At 38.1% G+C, this 21,225-nt stretch overlaps 3 protein-coding genes across 3 annotated transcripts; 1 reads left to right on the top strand and 2 right to left on the bottom strand.

The window, feature by feature from the left end:
• Positions 1 to 4,577: 4,577 nt before the first annotated feature.
• LOC125490082 (bifunctional peptidase and (3S)-lysyl hydroxylase Jmjd7) lies at positions 4,578 to 6,519 on the bottom strand. The gene is made up of 4 exons (XM_048628176.1): positions 6,382 to 6,519; positions 5,802 to 5,968; positions 5,263 to 5,526; positions 4,578 to 4,932 (listed from the first exon to the last, which is right to left on the bottom strand). The coding sequence occupies exons 2-4, from the start codon at positions 5,902 to 5,904 to the stop codon at positions 4,712 to 4,714; spliced, it is 588 nt and encodes a 195-aa protein (XP_048484133.1). The 5' UTR covers positions 5,905 to 5,968; positions 6,382 to 6,519; the 3' UTR covers positions 4,578 to 4,711.
• An 859-nt stretch (positions 6,520 to 7,378) lies between these two features.
• On the bottom strand, positions 7,379 to 20,905 carry LOC105388655. Its single transcript, XM_048628090.1, has 10 exons — positions 20,644 to 20,905; positions 20,309 to 20,426; positions 19,866 to 20,025; positions 19,189 to 19,671; positions 10,133 to 10,315; positions 9,612 to 9,917; positions 9,380 to 9,496; positions 9,050 to 9,167; positions 8,464 to 8,676; positions 7,379 to 7,673 (listed from the first exon to the last, which is right to left on the bottom strand). Exons 1-10 carry the CDS (start codon positions 20,804 to 20,806, stop codon positions 7,492 to 7,494), a joined length of 2,043 nt encoding a protein of 680 aa, XP_048484047.1. The 5' UTR covers positions 20,807 to 20,905; the 3' UTR covers positions 7,379 to 7,491.
• On the top strand, positions 18,438 to 19,188 carry LOC105388649 (splicing factor 3B subunit 5). The gene is made up of 2 exons (XM_011559595.3): positions 18,438 to 18,555; positions 18,682 to 19,188. The coding sequence occupies exon 2, from the start codon at positions 18,687 to 18,689 to the stop codon at positions 18,942 to 18,944; it is 258 nt and encodes an 85-aa protein (XP_011557897.1). The 5' UTR covers positions 18,438 to 18,555; positions 18,682 to 18,686; the 3' UTR covers positions 18,945 to 19,188.
• Positions 20,906 to 21,225: the final 320 nt, after the last annotated feature.

Here is a 21,225-nt window from a genome sequence, read left to right on the forward strand (position 1 = left end):
CTGTGCGCCCACATCAGTTATACTAGTCGAGGAGCGTAGCGTGGTGTTCCGGATTCGGTCAATCCTTCGTACACCAAGTATAGTACGCTCCATCGCTCTTTGGCAAACCTTGAGTTTGGACTTCTGATGGTCGGTCAGAGACCAAGTCTGTGCGCCGTAGGTTAGGACAGGCAGTATACACATGTCGATGAGTTGGCGTTTGAGTGTTAGAGGGAGAGTGCCCTTCATAAGATCTTTCATGGACCAGAAGCTCTTCCAGGCGTTGTTAATGCGTCTTTCGACTTCCTTGTCCTGTCTGTTTTCGAAGGATGCTATCTGGTCCAAGTAGATATACTCATCGACATATCCTATTTCCTGCCCGTCTTACCTGATGAAATACTTACTTAACAAAAATCTATTAAAGAGCCTACCAATAAATTCTTATAGCAACAAAGAGTAGCTATACTTACGTGTTTCTGTATAGCGTTTAAACGGTCAGAGTACCCAGGTTGTCTAAGTATTCTTGGTAAGTACCCACCTAACTATATCAAAAACATTTTAAGTATTTCCTACGTAGTGTAACTGATTAGGTAGGTAGGTGACTACCTTTAAAATTTAGTCAACCGAATACCTATAATACGCCTAGATAATTGAAACTAGAAATAGCATCCCCACCAAACTGGCACAGAAAAAAATACATGTACTTACCCTAAATTACATAAGTATTGTGTTCGTCCTATTTTCCGAAAGGTTGTAAGGGCACGGGCAGTAATATTTCATTGACCCTTTTGTCTCCCGTTACGGCACGGTACCCTATATAAGGCCCTATATGTACAATATGTAAGTGAGTAGGTATATATAACGAAGTATATTGTCCTGCGTCCTAAATTCATAGCAAGATGATGATCCTACTTATACCTACGTAAAAATCATCGAATAAAATGACTTACATTTTGCTCAAGCAATTTTATTGATCGATATTTTACCTCGCACACCGCTCCGTTAGCCCACCCCGATCGGTGGACTGAAGCTCGATTTAACAGAGTAGTTACAGTAAAACTATAAAGTCCTGAAAACGGAAGTGGATCCTAGCTAATTGTTACAGACCGTATTTAATTATTAAAGGACAAATCCGTTGAAAAGCCATAACCAAACGGTTTTTTTTAAATGTAGGCAATATGTAAAAGTAAGTAAGTAAATAAGTGAGAATTATAAAAAAGTCTTAGCAAAATCGCACTCTTTATTGTCGACTTTATATTATGTAGTTCGACTGTAATTAATAGATTAATAATAGCAGAGTACCTATATCTCTGCAGAGTAGTGAAGATACAGGAATATTTTTTTCTGATGGTGGAAATCATTGTATTGCCTTTTGTGAGACGGCATCAATGGAAAACGATCCTTGGAAGATTAATTATACGATTGATAATATGCAGCAACGTATGTTAACGATTAGCTGGAAGCTACTGAACTTATAATTAGTCACATAAGTTGGTGGACTTTGTATAATAAGGGGTAGGCCGGGGGCATTCGTACATTTTAGAGCACTTTTTCTAGTTTTTCTTTACCGTCTATTTCGGAAAACTTATTATAAAATTATTATTACTTAGGTACAATATGGGGACAGCTTAAACGATAACTCGAAAGATAAAGATAAAAGATAAAGATAAAATACTCTTTATTGCACACAAACAGAAACAGAGTTACAAAAAAGAAAAGAAAATAAATAGCACAATCGGCGGCCTTATTACTAAAAGTAATCTCTTCCAGACAACCAAATTGATAGGAAATAGAAAGAAAGAAAATGGGTATCGTGTGAAAACAAAGAGATATTTATAAACTACATTAATATAAAGTATAAACGATATGTAAATACCTACATAATTAAACTTGAGTCTTAAGTCGCTGCAGTAAAACGTCATTTTTTTTTACAAAAACGTCGATTATCTGTTTAAATTTGAATTAGGTATTTTAATTCTATCGGAATTCACTGTGAGACTCATATCACACGCACGATAGGTCATGCATGAAATGCACACAGATTTGACTTATATACCTACATCATACTTTATGATTTTTATGTTATGGTTAATGTTTAAATTGCGGCCTGCTGTTACTACCTCTATTTTCCGCGGTCTACCCTACTAAGGTCCTAAGGTGGCGTTAGACCTAGGATCCAGTGGTAGATAAACTAGCTAGGTAGGTAGTTAGAAGACAAGTGTGTTTAAAACCGTACCTATTGAAGTTCCCACGTTCCACCACAGTGTTCCAATGATTCAATGATGATTAACCATAATATTTTTTGTACTTATTTAGATTCGACTTTAGAACGGAGAGTAAATTTTTATGCAAAAATCCACGAGTATCTAGTCACCCTGAAAAATAGCTGGCTGTATTAATATACAAAGCTACCAAAGTAACTAGCTTTTACATGCGTGCGGTAGTGAACAAGCCTAGCCAGATACCAATAGCAAAGGAAAGCATGCTATTTTTAGTATCAGCTGAGACATTGGAAATGCAAAGTAAGTAGCAGGTATGAAGGTACAACTGTTTATAGAAGATGAATAATTTATTTAGGCATCTTGTTAATGTTACCTATGTACCTAGTCTGTCTGGCTTAGTGCTTTGATATATTATGAGGTTTAAGGTAAGGATGTGTAGTTGCGCGTAAGTATGTTGTATTTAATGTAGGATCTAGGCTGTGGTCTAGGTCTACATCATACCTAATAATGTTAGACGGGCTGAAGTCTATATGAAGATACCTACCTATAAATATGGGTATGAGACTTCGGATCTCCCATAGGTCCCCACCTTATTTCTTTGGTTGAAAAAAGGTATTCAGTTAAACCACCAGCTTATGTGGTTAAATTATCAGGAGGATATCATTTACACCCTTATTTCAATAATATGTAGGAATAACCTGACCTCTGTCGGGTAGTAGGTACTGTCAGTTTTAAAGGGGTGGTTCTTTTGTCCCAGACTGTATCTAGTAGAGGCTGCCTGCTTGGATTGTTTATTAATTAACGACGATGTCTGCAGTAAAACAGATAGGTAAGTTACAGATATCTTCTGTTGAGTTGATGAAATTGTTGCCGAGTTAATCAAGATCGTTGCAAGATGCGATTCCACGTGCGCTACCCAACACTAACAACTAATAATAGAAATTGAAACAATAAAAAGAGAGACTTGTTGGTGAGAGACTAGATTCTAAACGTGTTTCGCGGGTTCGATGCCGGACTCAGGTATAAAATCAACATCAATTATTAAATTTACGAATATACTTACACACCTTTAAAATGGAGTCGTCATAGAATTTCGTAAGAGGAAACAAAAAAAATAGGAAGGATTCGATTGGGTTCCTCTTTTGTTTGATCGAGGGTTTTTGAATAGGGAGGATCATTTTCGTTAGGTACTCACCTCTACCTACTTGGTTCTATTTTCTTCTAATTCCGCTCATGCATTTTCATTGGACCCGGCTCCGCTAGCCAGCTCCGCTCTGGTGGACAGGCAGCCTGGTGGGAGATGGAATGTGGTGTGGATAATAATATCGCCTCATCTACTCCCGGACCAAGTAGTTAGGTACACTGACGAGCAATGAAAAAGATCCAGTGACAATAATAAATAATAATAAATAAATAAATTTATTTTTCAACCAACATGGATCAAAGTGTTAGTAATACATGTACAAAAACAATCACACGACTTAGACATCTATCGTTAGTACCTATAAAAAAATAGGAACTAATAAACAAAACACACAACATACACATACAATAGCACCAAATTACTACCAAACGGAAAAGGCTAGCTTGACGCCGTCTGCATTATTGAAGTAGGTAAACATTTAACAGCGCATGAGAACATTACCAACTAGAAACGTAAGTATTAAAATTTTAAATAAAAAGTATTAAAAAATAGGGGCCATTTGGTGTCGGTATTTTGTAAGTGGAGCTGTTTCATTGCTAGAGAGTGTGTGTAGCTAACTCTTGCCTAGCAACATAAAAAACCCCATCCGTGTGGTCAACAACAATTGGTCTTTCAGTCTTTCAGTAATTAATCATGCCTAAAAGCTGGTCGCCACACAAAAAACTGCAATTGGAGTTGCTTAGCGAGTTGCGTTGATTGCTCGGGATCATTAATAATGATCAGTGCTTCAATTTCACGATCATGGTCTTGCCTCTAATTGACCTTGCACACGTGGATATTTCATATTTTACCAGTCCCATTGTTGGCGTGTTACATTGTGTGCACGCTTACTGAACTGACTGGCTAATATATAATTTTACCACGATGACAAACACTATGTGGTGTCTACTTGCCTAGGATTTGTCACAGACACGCTATGGGGATAGTAAATGCAGTTCGGATAGAATTCAGAAAAATCTGAATACACAGGGTAATTATAAATTATAACAGATACCATGGCTATAACATCAATGTACCAATAAATAGTGTAAAAAAAGGGCCGCGATTTCACAAAAAGTATTACGGCTAAATTCAATCTCTAATGGGAACGTCACTTATTACATAAATTCCATCCTGTAGGTATAGGTAGGTATTTGTATAAACTATTTATCCTAATTAATTAAAATAGATACTTTTTAACAAATATAATTTATTACATAAAACAAGATTGTCAAGTAACTTGCAAAAATAAAGAAATTGTTATAGGATGGAGTATTGACTGTCATTATGTCGTACAAAACATGAGTCCAGCCGCCATGATGAGTCATCAGTATTTATTGCAAAGTCTCTCCAACATCTTGAAGTAGCAGTACTTGATATCAAACTCCATATCGTACCAATAGTTGACGGCTATGCACCCGTGGCTCTGCCTCACGTGGTGGAACCAGAGACTGGGCAGGTAGAGACAGTCCCCCTTGTTGAGCCGTATGTGGTATCTGTGGGCCTTCGCGAACTGTGGGTGCTGATCGTAGTCCGGGTTTAGAGGGTCTGGAAATAATACATTGATGTGAAGTAGAGTATTACATAGAGTGGACCACTCAAGTACAAGTTAAAATAAAAGGTTGTGACTGTATGATAAAATTAATTTAGTATATTTATTTATTACAAAATACAATTACGTATAGAGTAACCTAACCTAACTTTTTTTTGAAAATAATCACTTTTAATAATATGCATACATAATTACATGAAGGTTTTTGCAATATTTCTAGGATTTCTGCGAAAACTCGAGTTATCAAATTCTCCTAAACATATTTAACATAAATAAGTCATAGCATAGCAGCTGTTTAATTTTAAAGAAATTTAGGTATATCTTACCAACACAAATCCATGGCAGCCCATTTCCCTTTACACCATCACCATCATCCTCTATTCTTCTCACTCCATCATCAGTCTCTTCACTATCTGTTGTCTCTGTCCCACTTGCATTAGGTACTATGCTCCATTTGTCGCCTGTTAGTTTGAACTCGGCCACTGGATAGCGCTTGTAGGGTACATATGGGAGGTCGGTTGGTGGTATTAATATGAAATCTTTGTATCCGTCTATAACACAGTATATGTTTTCGTAGGGGTCCTTGTGCACTGTAAGAGATAATAAGTGGATAATTGTTTAATAAGTGGATAAAATATATAAATATATTTAAACTTCAACTCTACATACATACTATATATGGTTATTTATTAGTACTAACATTATAAAGATGAAAACTACAGGACCAATTTCAAAAAATATTTCACCAGTGAGAACCTTAATTCATTCCTGTACTGCAGGCTACTTATAATCCCATATTCAAACAGGAACCCTCTAAAGGTGATAGAAATCAAAGCCTGTTAAAACAACTGAAGTAGAGTCTTACTTGAAGTCACAGCTCGTTCATCCCCCATCCAAAAGTTGACAGCATCAGGCCTCTTGGTAAAAGCTTCACTGGCAAATGCCACTTCTGTCTGTACATCCACCATGAGCTCAGCAAAATCTTCGGTCAAGTTTGAGTTCTGCTTCTGAATGTATGGTATGTACTTGTCCCTGTAAATGTATAAACATTTACAAAAATATACCTTCTAATATTGCTTCATTGGATATAGATTATACCTCTCTTAATAATATTATTGCTTCTTTGCTACATTGCTTATTCATGTATTAGGTGACTTCTTATTGAGCCAGTATGTGACTGAAAACTGATCAGACTGGTCATCTCTCTAGTCTAGTGTTTCTAACTGGAGGATGTAATTAATACAGAAACAGATTCTATCTGGTATTGGACAAGATAGAATTTAATTATTATTATTTTTTATATTAATTGTATAATTTTAATTTTATTTATTTAAAATTTAATCTAAGTATCCTCAAATCTGCACACAGTGTTATTTGAACTACAAGAGGATTATTAGGATGTATTTTACACCCCTTAGGTTAAAAAATAATTGCTCATCACTAACCATTATTCCATACCTCTTGCAGTCCAAGTGTGCGAGAAACTCACTCATACTCATTTCTATTTCGTACGGCATGACAAAGTGTTCCACATCATCCTCGTCTCTTGTGATACCATCAGCTAGCCCATTCGGAGTTATGGCTACAGTCACTTGTTTGTCTGGTATTGTTTTACTGGAAATAATGAAATTACAACATTATTAGTTATTATATTCAAACATATTCTCATGTGGTTGGTATTTCATCTTGGATACTTAAAACAGGTTGTACAGTGGTTGAATCCCATGATATCTGACACAATAGAAAAATCTATCATGTCGGCGATATCGCAACATAATTTAAAAATGATGTCTATAGGTTACAAAAGCACACTTACTTGAAATAATCGGCATTCCATTTAGAAACTGCAGGCCAGGAAGCACAGCCATCTCTAATAACGATGGGTATATTCTTGGCTACGTATTCACGATGAAACTGAAGGGGATCTATCGATGTCACCTCGGCTATCTCAGAGCCCAAATATAACGCTGAAATTAAATTATTAATTAGTTTGGTACTGTTGGACCCAAAAATCCTATAATTAACAAAGTTCACACATTACCTGATGATTCCTCGTATAAAATATTGAGACTCTCTGTTATAGTACAGGACATTATTAAGGAGTATAATTTAACATAGGTATTGTAGGTTTTCAGCTCTTTAATCACTAATAGAATATCATTTTATGAAAATATTTACTACCTTTTAGTGTAAACAAAAATATAACCTAAAAAATATGCTAAGTGCTCACCTGTCATATGACATTAAAAAATCTCACAGATTAGATAGCCTTTGTAGTATGTGGCCGAAACTTAAAATAAGGCATGACATGATCTGAAGATGTATTGTATAAACCAGTATAAACTGTATTATTTGTACACTACAACATCATACAAACAGCAGCGGTTACTTACTTGATTTCAACCTAACTGAAACCGAAGTATTTACTCAAAACTGCCAATAATTTATTGAAAAATTATAATAACCCACACAATCAATGGCGGTAAAATCACACTCAATTTTAAAATAACGAGGAATATAAGTACAAAATACCTACAAATTGATCATGAAACATCCTAAATATATTTAAAAGGCATAGGTTTCTTCAGTATTCCTCTGATAGGCTGACTGAAGGACTCCATCATCATCGGCTGCTTGGCTTGAGGCGGTGCCTCCATCGGCGGCGCGAGGTCGTAGCGAGGGCCGGGCGCGCGGTGACGGGGGAGACTGAAGTTGTATGTTGAGTCGTTTATTCGAGCTGGAACATAAGTATTTTGCTTTGTAATATGGTACCTATACTATAAATAATGTAGGTACTCTGTGGTAATGACTAACCTTCTGTTGCCTCATTCAAAGATAGGGTCAGGATACACTATTTGAATTCACTGAACAGTTGATTATAAATATAAGTTGTTAGTATTTATTTATGTATTTATGTAAACGAGTTTATGTAATATATAATATGTAAGTTTATTATAGGTAAAGATATATATATATATATAGTATTGTGTTGTTTTATTTATTTATATAGTATGTACAGTATAAGTAGTATACCTTGCACCTCTACTCCCATTAATTATATTAAAATTGTCTCTTCCATCCAAAGGTTGTCTGGTAGAGATTGCTTTAAGCAATAAGGCCGCCTTTTTTGTACTATTTTATGTATATAAGTTGTGAATTGTAATGTGTCTTTAATGGTGCAAAATAAAGAGTATTCTATTCTATTCTATTCTAATGGTAATGACTGGCGCATAATGTAGGATAGAAGGTAGACAAAGCTGCAAAGCTGTAAGGTGGTAGGTAGATGGTTAGATGACATCAGCAAGGTTACGGGGAAACAGTGGAGCGGCGTAGAATCAAAAAGTTGGCGTACAACAAACGAAGGCAAGGAGGAACATTGGGCGATAGAGGGCTGTGATGATGATCATTTTTCAGATACTTTGTACGTAACAAGGTAAAACAAATTAACTAAGGCTCCCAATATCAAAAGGAACAAATTAGGTACTTATGTTTTGAACTTATAACTAACTAGTTAGTTAGGTAGGTACCTTTAGGTTTTTTATTATTCGTCAAATCGTTGACACACAGGGCACTCTGGCTCCGTGGGCCGGACACCATGTTGAGGTCAAAGAATTCGTCTACGCTGTCCTGAGTCATGTCTGATTTGTTCTTCTCATTCATCTGCCTCAGTCGGACCACTTTGTCGAAACTTCTCAAAAACGTTTTCGAGTTGGGATGGATTACTATTGTGTCTAGGGTTCCTGAAACGGAGTTAAGTATTTAATATTTTATTCATCATCGTCAGCCTATAGCAGTCCACTGCTGGACGAAGGCCTCTACCAAAGCACGCCACTGGATACGATCTATAGCTTTCCGCATCCAATCATTAGTAGCCACCTTTCGCAAGTCGTCACCCATCTAGCCGGAGGATGTCCTCCACTAAGTTTGCCTAGGTAATTGTGGTCTCTACTCCAGAACACATCGGCTATCGGTTCTTCGACAGATGTGACCAGGCAGCGCAGCCCACTGCCACTTAAGCTTACTATCTCGGTGACTTTAGTTCTCTGTCGGATCACTTCGTTCGTTGTGGAATAATGCCATTATTGCTGGGTGTACCGGGGCTTCAGTACTTACTAAGTTGGCTGCACCTGGCAATGATGGTTTCCTTGTATCGGTGCTTCTTGGTCATGGGGTTTCCAATAAAGTTTACTTCAACAAGCGAGATTAGAGTGCAGAGACTGTCGGCAGCAGACTGAAAATAATATTTTGACGTTATAAGTAGGTAATTTGTTATTTTTATCATCATCATAACCATCATATAGCCTGCAATCGTCAACTACTGCTGTAAATAAGAGTACCTACTACTGCCTACCGCTGAAACCAATAAGCAGTATGCGTTAAATATAAGTTCTTTTACTAAGTTTATAAAAGTATGTGTGTAAGTAGTTATTTAAGATCTCTTACTTGATGGTCGTCAATAAGATTCTTCTTCGCGATCAATACCTCCAGACGTCGAAGAGGTTTGGCCCAAAGCATATCGGTTATTTTATTTTCGGAGACATTTAAGATTCTTAACGTAGGCTGTGTAAAAAGAAATCATATGGACAGGTAAGTAACCTATTTATGTAAAAATCTTGATAAGTACAATTAAATTTAATGAGACATGGGTAGTAGGTATTATTATTGATTGACTTACTCCTAGTGCAATCATAGTCCTGGGTTCGAAGCAGAGTCCATCACCACTATCAGTATTTTGTTTTTCAATATGTAATTCCTCCAAGAATTTATTTTTGTCCAGATTCTCCACAACGCTTATACAGTTGTTCGATAAATACAGTTTCTTTAAATTATAAAGTCTGTCTAGGCCATCAATTTTTCTAATTTTGTTCCATTGTAGATGCAGATGCGTTAAATTGTACATGAGTTCTAAATTATCTATTTTATTTATATGGTTACTATGGTAGTATGCGTAGACTACCTGGGTAGGGTGTTTTGGTTTGGGCTGAAATACAATCAAATTAAGCTTAGATTATGTCCGCATCTAATTATTATCGACTTTTGCTTCCATATCCATTCATCTAACTAAAGGATGACAGGATGCCATGGTTTTAAGCGATAGTTACCTTTTTCTTTTTGGAGTTTTGTACCTCAAAGTAATACCAACTCGCATTTATACTTATTATTTATTAGAATGGACCTAACTTACGAAGTACTTACGATTTCAGCAAGACACTTTTCATGCATAAATAAATGTGTCGGTCTTTTGATTGCATTGCCATTCTTCCTAAGAATTATTTTCTTGGCTTGCTTTTTCAGCGATTCCTCCGACGCCATAACATCTTCACTTAGCTTGCCTATTGTCTCCATAATTTTAGATTTGTATAAACTTTGTATTCTATAAAATTAACAAAATCAGAGTATTGATCAAACACGGAAAACTTTATTTTGAAATTGGGGCCCGGAAACGGAAGTGAAAGCGTTTTTTAATCTGTGAATTTATGCCTTTGCTCAGAATAATGATACAGATTTCAAAGTTTTCTTAGAGAGCGCTTCACCGATTTCATACAAACAAAAATTTACCTTACGCAAATGCAATAAAGGTTTTGAAAGGAGTATTTTTAGGTGAAACAGTTTCTATAGGCGTTGCACTTGTACGCGCCGATCTCTTCCTCAGAATAATAATAGACGCATTTTTCCTGAAATAAAAATGACATATTATGTATCTAGCCTATCTAGAGCGGTGGTAGCTCAGTCGGGTAAGCGCCCGCTTCTCACGCCAGAGATGCGGGTTCGATCCCGGCGCTGACAGCATGTACCAATGAGTTCTTTTAACTTAAGTACAATGTATACCATCGCTCTTACGGTGAAGGAAAACATCGTGAGGAAACCTGCATATCTAGATCTAGCACATCTAGATATGTGAACCCACCAACCCGCAGTAGACCAGCGTGGTGTGGAAATGGTCCAAGCTTAGGAAGGCAGTTTAGACCTTGGGGATATGCACAAAGGTTCCATTCGAGAGAGCCAGGTGCAGGTACTTACACCCCCACAGAGAATAGAATAGAATAGAATAGTATCTAGCCTATCTGAAACCTAGTTAAACATTGTGAGATATGGCGTTTCGACTTTCTCCGTGTTCGGCATCATAAGGGTCACAGTGACAGTTAAATAAAGTCCATTTTTCTGTCCACCTTTAGTTTGCAAGGTGCGGGTGCCTATATAAATAGAGTGAGTCGCCCGCGCGCCTCAGTTGTAATATCACCATGCAGAAATGACTAGGTTTCAGATAGGCTAGATACATAATATGTCATTTTTATTTCAGGAAAAATGCGTCTATTATGTAGTCTGAGCCTATCTGAAACCTAGTTAAACATTGTGAGATGTGTTTATTATCGCATGGTGGAGAGAAAACCAACTGTGACCCATAAGCTACTGATGAGTATATCAGTAGATAAATATTTGAATCTATAAATTTATAATGCATAGATTTCTAGGTAATAGATATACTAAAAAGAAAGGTATAAGTATACATAAGACTTAAGTACTTCCTTAGTATTCCTGACTTGTCAGAAAGTTATGGAAGGTATGTAACTATACATATAGGTAGGTATTTATACATATGGATACACACAGTGCCTCTTCGAAAGCAATACTTATAAGTAATTATTGATCAAAATCTTGTTATTGTCAAGGCAATATTTTTAACATACACTAGCCGAATGGATGGAACCAGTGAAATACTTTGCAACAATATTTAAAAGCTGTAAAATGTAGAATATCGATCCAGGCCGCTGGGGCTCAGGTCAGCACATGCTGACTAGGGTATGTAATTCTGGACTGACCTCAGAAATGCAGCAGCCGACCCTGGAGCCTCGAGGACCTGCTCAGTCAGCCCTGTACGACGACACGGCCTGCAACACCTGGCGCGGCGTCTAGTCCTTGGAACGAGGAGTGGTGCTTGAAGGGAAGATAATTTTACTAAATATCTCAGCCTCATCAGCTACTGGAAAAGATTAGATGAAGGCTGTGACACTGGCGGATAACTAAGTATTCAGTTTTTCAAAACATGATGCAGGTCACTATATTCATATTCTAGATTGACAAGTAACACACAGTCTAATTTTGTATTCTAACTAACTCGGCGGTTAACGAGTTCCTGTCAGTCCTACTAAGAAGGAAAGTTATTTTATAAGCCTTTGCACCGATTTTGTGGGCTACTATCATTCTGTATCATCATGTGTGAATATTATGAACTCTGGCAGCATTCCTTGGTAGATGACATCAATTAATAAAGATTGATTAACACAATAATAACAATTATAATAGTTGATAAATGAAACCCGGCTAACATGTCTTAACTGGGTAAGTAAATGATCAGTCATGCCACCAGGATAAGTAAAATGTTCAGTACTTCATATAAAAAACATTAACAAGGTCACCTTTAGGTATGTTCGTCAACACTAAGGGCAGGTCTCGGCCAAAACCTTAAGGCTTCGCCTTGTTGCAACTTCAAAGGTACGTAGGTAGGTACCTACTTACATTGTTGTAGGTTCGATTTTGAAACCATTAAGTCAACCTAGATAAAACAAAATAAAATAGTTAGCTCGATTAAATAAAGATGGTACGTAAAGATGTTAGTTGTGCCTGATCAGACCTGATGCAACGACAGCCAACATAGACTCTCTAATCTGTGGAAGCAACAATCATGGTGGCGGGAACATGGACAGTTGGACGAGCCACCTCGAGCCTGACTTATCAATCAGAACTGACAGTTCGCCAACAGCAGATAGCTTGCGGCTATCTATAGGTAAACTCAGGTAGTTAGCTATACCCAACAAAAAGTCCTTGGACATCGATATGACAGTGGAACGGCGAATAACTGTGACATTCTTTAAAACAAAAAGGCTTTTTGTTGTTGTTTTCCAGCTAAGGAAGGTTACCTACTTCAGCGACCTGGTATTGCATTCTGAAAGAACTGCGAAGGCGAAGAGTTAATATTATGACTAATAATTATTACTTATTTAGAAAGTTTTCAGCAAACTCTAATAAATCAAGCAGCTACCACGTCACCGCTGCCCGGTTATAACTCTGTACTAGCTTAGTAGATATATATACCAGTTCTAGCCTTCAGCTAGAGGCCAGAGAGCTCCTAAATGAGATGCGAGTACGAGCATGACACAAGTAATTTTTTACTTGGTAACTAGTTACGTAACTAAATGAAAGATCCATAAAACAGTTGAGGATTACTCAAAATGGAATTGTGAAAACGGCACGTCTGCATCTTAACCAGTCAGTCTAAGTAGTTTCAGCAGATACAGTGTTGAAAAATAGTTATGAAACGTTTGCGCCAGAATCGAATTAAAAATACATTTTCATTAGAGAAGCCGTTTAGGCATGAATAGGTACTTTCACACTTTGGATTGTGCTCCAAATGATGACCTTCGAAATTCATAGAAATTTAATGACGACTGCCATTGTTTATTATCTAGCCCCGTACATTGAGTAGGGCTGCGGCTACACGTGATGTGATACACAGTACACAGTAGGTATATGCATGTTCCCAGAATAGTGGAAGTTATAATTTTACCAAAAGGTAGTCGTCTCGTGCAAGAGCACCATTACTCGATTTATTCGATACACAACTAGTAGACAGCTGCTGCGTAGGAGGTTCACGCATTTTTCAACAAAGAGCTCGGATACACACTCACAATCCACTGGGACATAAGGAAGACAGCTAATATGGTTCCACTCAGAAACCGCGATGACAGTCCGATCATGATCACCCGACAGTAGGATCATAATAAATTCGGTAACTTGTGAAGCGGTATGGTATAGCAACAGCGACTTTCACGAAATCAGGAATTAGCTCAGTGCTTTTAGGTTGAACACTCGCCGGTGGGATTCACTTTGCTCACAGCCGAGAAAAGAAAAGATTCAAAGCTGGAATCTGCCGATGTGTCATGACACTTAAGATAGTGTCTGGGCGATCACTTTATATGACGAAAGACGAACTTTCAGCGCACTGCGGCGCGAGCCGCTCTATCAGCTGTTTGTATGTATTAAACGTGCCGATTGCACGACAGCTCTCGTTCGTTCGTTTCTCATCAGTATAGAGTAACGCTCCTGTACTTACCGTGCGTCACCATTCCCATAAGTCCAATGATCTTTAGGCAGTTTACAACAAAAGCTGCATTAGACAGTTTCTTCAGCAGAGACATCGACATAAAAAATTTATTGCACAACTATCCCCAGGAGCAGTCTACAGGTCACTTTGGGCAGTTCAGAAGAAAGCTGCTTTAATAGAATACCCTACCTCAGCGGAGGCATCAAATTGAAGTGCTATAACACTTTTAGAAGCGGTGTACGTTACCCGATTTGTCGTCATCCATGCCGATGCGGCTACGGCGACTGCAGGTGGTTACTCAGGCTTCCTTGGTGTGCCCTTGTATGGCTAACATGACCAACCTTGGCAGTAAACGTTCGTCTGCATATGCCAAAATCACTGATGAATAGCGCACGTTACTCGATACCTTCTAAATAAGTCACTCATAATGATGGCTGATGATGATGATGACCGTGCTAGCAATAGTGCAGGCGGTTCCGCTGAGCATAAAACCTCTTCCCAGACAGGGGGCGCTTGGATCTGGCAACCAGAACAGGAGTGCCAGGTGTGCGCAGCGATGCAGGTGGGACAACACAGCCGCCAGGGCAGGAGTACATGGCTGGGTCTATGCAGCGATGCAGGTAGCACAAACCGGTGGCCAGGGCCAGGACCGGGTGTACGCTGCGATGCAGGTGGCACAAAACGGTGGCCAGGGCCAGGACCGGGTGTACAGCCGCCAGGGCAGGAGTGCATGGCTGGGTCTATGCAGCGATGCAGGTACCACAAACCGGTGGCCAGGGCCAGGACCGGGTGTACGCTGCGATGCAGGTGGCACGAGACGGCGGCCAGCGCAGGAGCACAGGGCCGGGTGTATGCTGCGATGCAGGTGGCACGAACCGGTGGCCAGGGCAGGAGCGCAGGGCCGGGTGTACGCTGCGATGCAGGTGCCACGAGACGGCGGCCAGCGCAGGAGCACAGGGCCGGGTGCAGGTTCCACGAAACTTCAATTTCACCGAATCGGCCTGCCTACCCTCAGCGGGTAGGTACCGGCGGATCACATTACTCGCCGCACATGCCACAATGTCCCAACATACTGAAACTCGGAGCCACGTGCTTCCTGTAAAAAATCCTATGACGGTCCTGGAAAGCTCCTGTTTGTAAAGCCTTACATAAGCTATAATTAAGTGCATTATTGTAATAGCAAAGTTTTTATCAACTGTTTTCTAAAAATATTAGAAATTGAGGGTAGAAAAATATAGTTTTATTATTTTTTCCTGTATAAAATTAACATATTCTTTACTTAAAGCGGTCATTAATGTAAGTATCTAGCTCAAGCGCCACTAGTAGGACCGGAATATGTGATCAATCATCACCACGACTATTGAATCGGTCCCTACTGCGTGCGATAAAAACCCCAAGCGCCGGAGCATTATGACCAGTGGCTGAGCTTTTAAAAGCAGTAAATAATAGCATTTTACTCACGGCTTATCAACTCAAACCTTCGTTGCGAAATCCTCAGCAATGGCTGCGTGCGCAGCAGCCGGCAGGCCCCGCGCCGCCTGGTCCGCATCACGCTACAGCTCCCGGCAGCGAGGACTCCGCAAATTCAATATTATATTTTTCCCCGTCGGAGCGAAGCCGACGAGAACCGTGGCTACATTGAGCCATTTTGCCGAAGTGTTCACTTCAAAAATCAAAAACCAACTGAGGCGCGCGGGCGACTCACTCTATTTATATAGGCACACGCACCTTGCAAACTAAAGGTGGAGAGAAAAATGGACTTTATTTAACTGTCACTGTGACCCTTATGATGCCGAACACGGAGAAAGTCGAAACGCCATATCTCACAATGGTATCGATTCTGAAGGGCACATTCTAATTTTAACGCTGTCAAAAAACGCTTACATTCTCTCTAAATTTATTTGGCATTCTGAAGGCACCGTTTATCTCCAAAATTAGAGACGTCACTTTAAATTTTGAATCTGACAGCGTTAAAACTATTCAACTTAGGTTAGATGGTCGAATTGGTATTCTGAAGGTGCCATTTTTTGCGTTGTCAACTTAAAATTAGCAACTTTCTTCCTAAATTTAAAAGGGGTCTAAACAGGTGCCTGTTAAAATTATACTAAAATTTCTAAAAGTAAAACCGTGAAATATATGTGAAATTGTTGTTGTAGGGGCATAAATATGGATTTTAACTTAGAGCTGATGTGTTGTTTAAGCATGTAAAGCTAATTGCAACGACGCTAACTTAATATTTTTTGCGAAACTACGATGTGAAAGTGACTCTGTTTTGTCATATTATTATTTCTGATCTTTGGACTGAATGACTGAAAAAAATGTTACTGACAAAGGTAGGCATGAACCGGGTTGCTTAAAAACAACTTAAGTTATTGTTCTAGATCTAATAATTAATCAACACACCTACCGATCTACTTCAGGAATTACACTAGCCCTAACAACTCGGCATTCCTCTTCCAAACGGACCGGCTCTACATACATGAGGAACACCTTAACCTTAACTCACCTACCTGTGTAGGTACCTATCTAACTCTCTACTTACCCCTTTCAACTTGTAAGAATATTTTACTTAAAGTGGTCTCTACATAGCTCAAATATTTAACTAGGTACCTATTTCGTTACAGGAAAAAACAAGTTATACCTAGGTTACCTTTTATCTGAAAAGTATGCCTGACTTTAAGAAACTTATACTTATATATACTTTACTACTATACCTACTATTACTTTTTATGAAAGAAGAAATAAATTTTATGGACGTAAAACTTTATTTGGGTGAATAACACAAACAACACACACTGGTTGAGTAATTTTTCTGACACCAATATACACAATTGCTTGATTTCATTTCTGTATCTTATTTCCATTATCCTTCTAGATCTAGTTAGTAGGTAGGTAACTAGGTGGTCTGATGGTAGTTTTAGTATTGTTGTCCCAGAGAGGAATTAATATCTTGTATCCAGCGTTTCATGTTTAGTTTAATATGGGTGTGGTTGATTTTTCCTTTTTTTTGTTGTTGTCACTGAAAAATAAAGTAAGTATAGGTTAGTTGTATGGATACCTAGTTGACAGAATAAGCTTATCCTTATAGGTAGGTTACCTATTTACACAAAACTTTTAACATTAGAAACAAAAACGCTAGAACACAAACATAAGTAACCGAATAGTTAGTAACCAGATGCCGAACTGATAAAAATATTAACTTTGATTTTACGTAGGTAACTTCCTAAAATAATTCGTAAACTTGCACACAAGCACCTTATCGATTTAACAATTGCATATTGCAAACACAAACATAATAATTGATAATAGATGTTTGTTTTGTATTGTAAACACTTAACGAAAATACTTTAAAAAAATAGCGGCAAACTTTTTGGCGGAAAATTCAATATGGCGGTGGTGGCGCCGCCGCCGCGCCGGCGGCGCGCCTCTCTTGCAGCCCAGCGCGCATGCGCCATAGAGATGTACCTAGTGCAATGTTACTTGCTTCCGAACTATGCTTGAATGAAATAATACTCGATGCTGGATCGATTCCTGGGTAGGTACTTTTATTATAATCATATGCGTTTTTGGTACATATAAATACGTACTCATCGGAAATAAGTAAGTACTGATAAGGTATTTGTGCTTTTGTAAGTAGGTATTCGATACTTGTCATATTCTTATATGAATATCATCCCTTACACAGTCACCTACTTAAGTATTAACGTAACATCATCATCAACTATTAAACATTGAAGTAAGTAAGTACTTACATTAAATATCGTGGATAGATGTAGAACTTAGTACCTACAAACTTTACTGAAAAACTATTGTTTAAAAAATATTCTCGTGCAATAATCGATTATATTCGATTATTCGCACTATTTTATCAACTCACCCCATCTCTACTCTATTATATTTTTTTAAATCACTCGGAAATGTCCATAGACCACCATAGAAGCATTTTCTAGCCAGAGTTACCCGTTGCAATAATGAATTATGAATATGTTACATAAATAATTGAAATTATCACGAAAACCAATATAAATGCAGGGTATTTAATTCTTTTAATTATTTTCAACTACTATTTAGGATAATCAAATTTATTTTGAGTGCTTTACGGCTAAAAAAGTTAATCGATATTTTTGATTGTAATATCCTGAAGTACATGGCCACACTCATTTTAAAGACGTCAAATGAGCCTTCTAAATTTAGTTGGCCGTTAAAATCGTTGGCTTCAGAATAGCAAAAATTAGCGCTGTCAGTTAAATTTAGAGATTTTAGCTCATTTTAAAATTAGGAAGTGCGCCCTTCAGAATCGGTACCAATGTTTGACTAGGTTTCAGATAGGCTCAGACTACATAATATCCAAGTGCTCACGTAGAATATTTTTTCATCTGTGGACACTGTATACAGAGCAAATTTCAGGAATAGGAAAGAAACTGTCACTGTTCAGCTGTCAAAGATTTTGTTTGTGTTGTGGTGTATTTGTAAATTTTCGTTTCGTGATTTTTTGCGCATTTACGAATTATAAAAGGTACTTACATAAATGATTTATGTTTACCGTAGATCATATCTTTATAGGAATTACAACAATTATATATTATTCATCATATTTTTAGCAAGATAGTTTTTAACCTATTCATAACCTTGTTTATTTTAGCTACAATGGGCGAAAGGTACAACATCCACAGTCAGCTCGAGCACTTGCAGAGCAAGTACATTGGCACGGGGCACGCCGACACCACCAAGTACGAGTGGCTGACCAATCAGCATCGAGACTCATGCTGCAGCTACATGGGCCACCCAGACTTGCTGAGCTACTTCGCCATTGTTGAGAATGAGTCTAAGGCCAGAGTCAAGTTCAACTTGATGGAGAAGATGCTCCAACCGTGCGGACCGCCGCCGGAGAAGCCGGAAGACTAATTTTGAGTATTTTTTTTAGGTTATGTGACTAATTGCTAGATTCTATACTATCTGATACTATCCTATTGCTTACCATAATAATATTTATTTCAGTAAGATGTATAATGTATAACTCATAACAAAACAAATTACTTCAACAACATAGTTGGCAAATGTTAAAATAGATGGGATATAGAAACTGGCAAAAACTGATTTTATTTATAAGGATAAAATAATATGAAAAAAATAAACACAGTAAACTTCATCCAGCCTTTAATTTCTTTTTCCACTCCTCCATCTTGGCATCCAACTCAGCCTCTCTTTCTTTGGCCTCCTCATCTAGCCTCTGCTTCTGTTTGAAACACTTTGTCACACTTGAAACTAACACCTTCTGTATATTTGGAACAATCTTAGTGCATTCTAGCTCTAAGGTGTGAATAGCATTTGTAACACATTCAACATCTAGATTGCCTATTTGAGTGAAATGCGACACTTGCTTTAGTTCAGATAAAGTTGACATAGTGATGACTCCATGATTCGTCTCTGTGTTTTCTGGACTCATTAGAGCTACAAATTCTTCCTCTTCAGAAGGATCAAGGAATGAGTGTTCTCCAATGATTGCCACGGAGCATGCGGTTATGATGTCATACATGGGGACGGCTGCATCAGCCAGGGCCAGGCCGGCAGCATTGATAGCGGCTGACAAGCAAGACCCATCATGCTCCAAGATCAAAACAAATATGTCCACCTGGAAAAGAGTGAATATAATCAAAATGATAACAGATTGACACAAGAAAATATAGAAGTAAATATAAACAGCTTTATATGCTTTGCACAGTGCATACCCTCGCTAGTTTGGCAGCAAAAGACTGACAACTAATCTGATCCTTTCTTCACGGCCACAAATGCCAGTCCAGATTGGCCTGTATCCAATTATCTCACCTGGTAATTAGGGAACATGTGCCTGCAGACAGCAGGCTCCAATGCCTGCCGCAGCGCCACAGACAGGGCTCTCTCTTCCGCATCGGGGGCATGCGGGCGCCTCTGACGAGGACACGAGAATGGTGCCAGCTTCACCTCGCAGTATAGTTGACCAAGCTGGCTGAAGTTTTCATTAGTTTTATTATTATTACATTTCTTTTTGAAATATTTAGGCTCTAATGAATTATAATAATAAGTGTCTTAAAACTCATAAATTATACTTAATTCAAGCATTAGACTGAAATGCATGTGATTAACCCTTCAAAAGCCATCATTAACTATGTGGTTGAGACAAAGATAGATGTTTTATTGTGTCTGGTTCACAGGTACTAGGAATCACCCACCTGTGATCCAGGTTTGAATCTCAGACAAGGCCTTTTGTAAATTACATAGAAGCATCTTACCTAAACTCATTCTGATGAGGTGTCTCCCTAGGGTCGAAAACAGAGCATATAACTTTAGTTTTCTTCATCTCTATGTAGGCTGACCCTTTTGCTTGAGATACCATATCTGTTCTGGCAACTGAGGATAAAATAAAATTATTTATACTAACATTTTTAACATCAATACAACCTAAACAGCTGGTTTGATGTGAATTTTGATAGTAAATAGATGTAAGTACTTAACATAAAAAGTATCTTACAGATACAAAAATTTACTGAAAATTACATTTGTGAACAATTTAAAGCGTTAGATAAATAACAAACCAGCGGGTAAAGGATCTACATACAAAACATACACAAGCTGCGAGCTTCATCCATAGCTCGACCATCCTTTCTAACGCCGTTTTTGTTTACCAATTCCTTATGTATTTCATCGTAATTCCGAATATAATTTTTTGTAAAGCGTTTGTAGGATACGCTATCTTCTGGACCGTTGAATCTTCGGTAGTCTAACGGCATTTTTCACTTAAAAATACGAAATCAGATGAAACATAAAACTCCCAAAACTTTATTGAGTTGAGGTTATGTTATAATCACAGACTATGATTTATACCTATATTTTTTTAAAATCAGATTTTCATCACAGATTAACGTTTGAGACGCAGAATAATAAAGTCGACACACTAGCGGACGCAGCTGTCAAGGCGCCAACACACTAGCAGACGCGGCTGTCAGCCTTAAGCTACGTACACACCGGGCCAACGAAGGCCAACGAACGGGTTACGTTGGCCTTTGTTGCTGCAATCTGCCTTGTATTATGTATGATAAATATCCATCGTTGGGATAACCGTTGGCGTTCGTTGGGCGTTCGTTGGCCCGGTGTGTACGCAGCTTTAAAGGTATCTAGGTAAGGAATTTACAAACGCTGTTCAAACTAT

Source organism: Plutella xylostella, chromosome 20, assembly GCF_932276165.1.
Source record: "Plutella xylostella chromosome 20, ilPluXylo3.1, whole genome shotgun sequence".
NCBI lineage: Eukaryota > Metazoa > Arthropoda > Insecta > Lepidoptera > Plutellidae > Plutella > Plutella xylostella.

What these genes read in the sequence shown, in the direction of transcription:
- LOC105388649 (XM_011559595.3), top strand. Translation starts at nt 18,687, where the DNA reads ATGGGCGAAAGGTACAACATCCACAGTCAGCTCGAGCACTTGCAGAGC.
- LOC125490082 (XM_048628176.1), bottom strand. Translation starts at nt 5,904, where the DNA reads ATGGTGGATGTACAGACAGAAGTGGCATTTGCCAGTGAAGCTTTTACC. An exon ending in TGAACGAGCTGTGACTTCAA is followed by an intron (nt 5,527 to 5,801) that starts GTAAGACTCTAC and finishes TATCTCTTACAG; the next exon opens with TGCACAAGGACCCCTACGAA. An exon ending in GCTGCCATGGATTTGTGTTG is followed by an intron (nt 4,933 to 5,262) that starts GTAAGATATACC and finishes TATTATTTCCAG; the next exon opens with ACCCTCTAAACCCGGACTAC.
- LOC105388655 (XM_048628090.1), bottom strand. Translation starts at nt 20,806, where the DNA reads ATGCCGTTAGACTACCGAAGATTCAACGGTCCAGAAGATAGCGTATCC. An exon ending in CCTCATCAGAATGAGTTTAG is followed by an intron (nt 20,026 to 20,308) that starts GTAAGATGCTTC and finishes TGAAAACTTCAG; the next exon opens with CCAGCTTGGTCAACTATACT. An exon ending in AAAAGAAATTAAAGGCTGGA is followed by an intron (nt 10,316 to 19,188) that starts TGAAGTTTACTG and finishes TTTTGTTAATTT; the next exon opens with TATAGAATACAAAGTTTATA.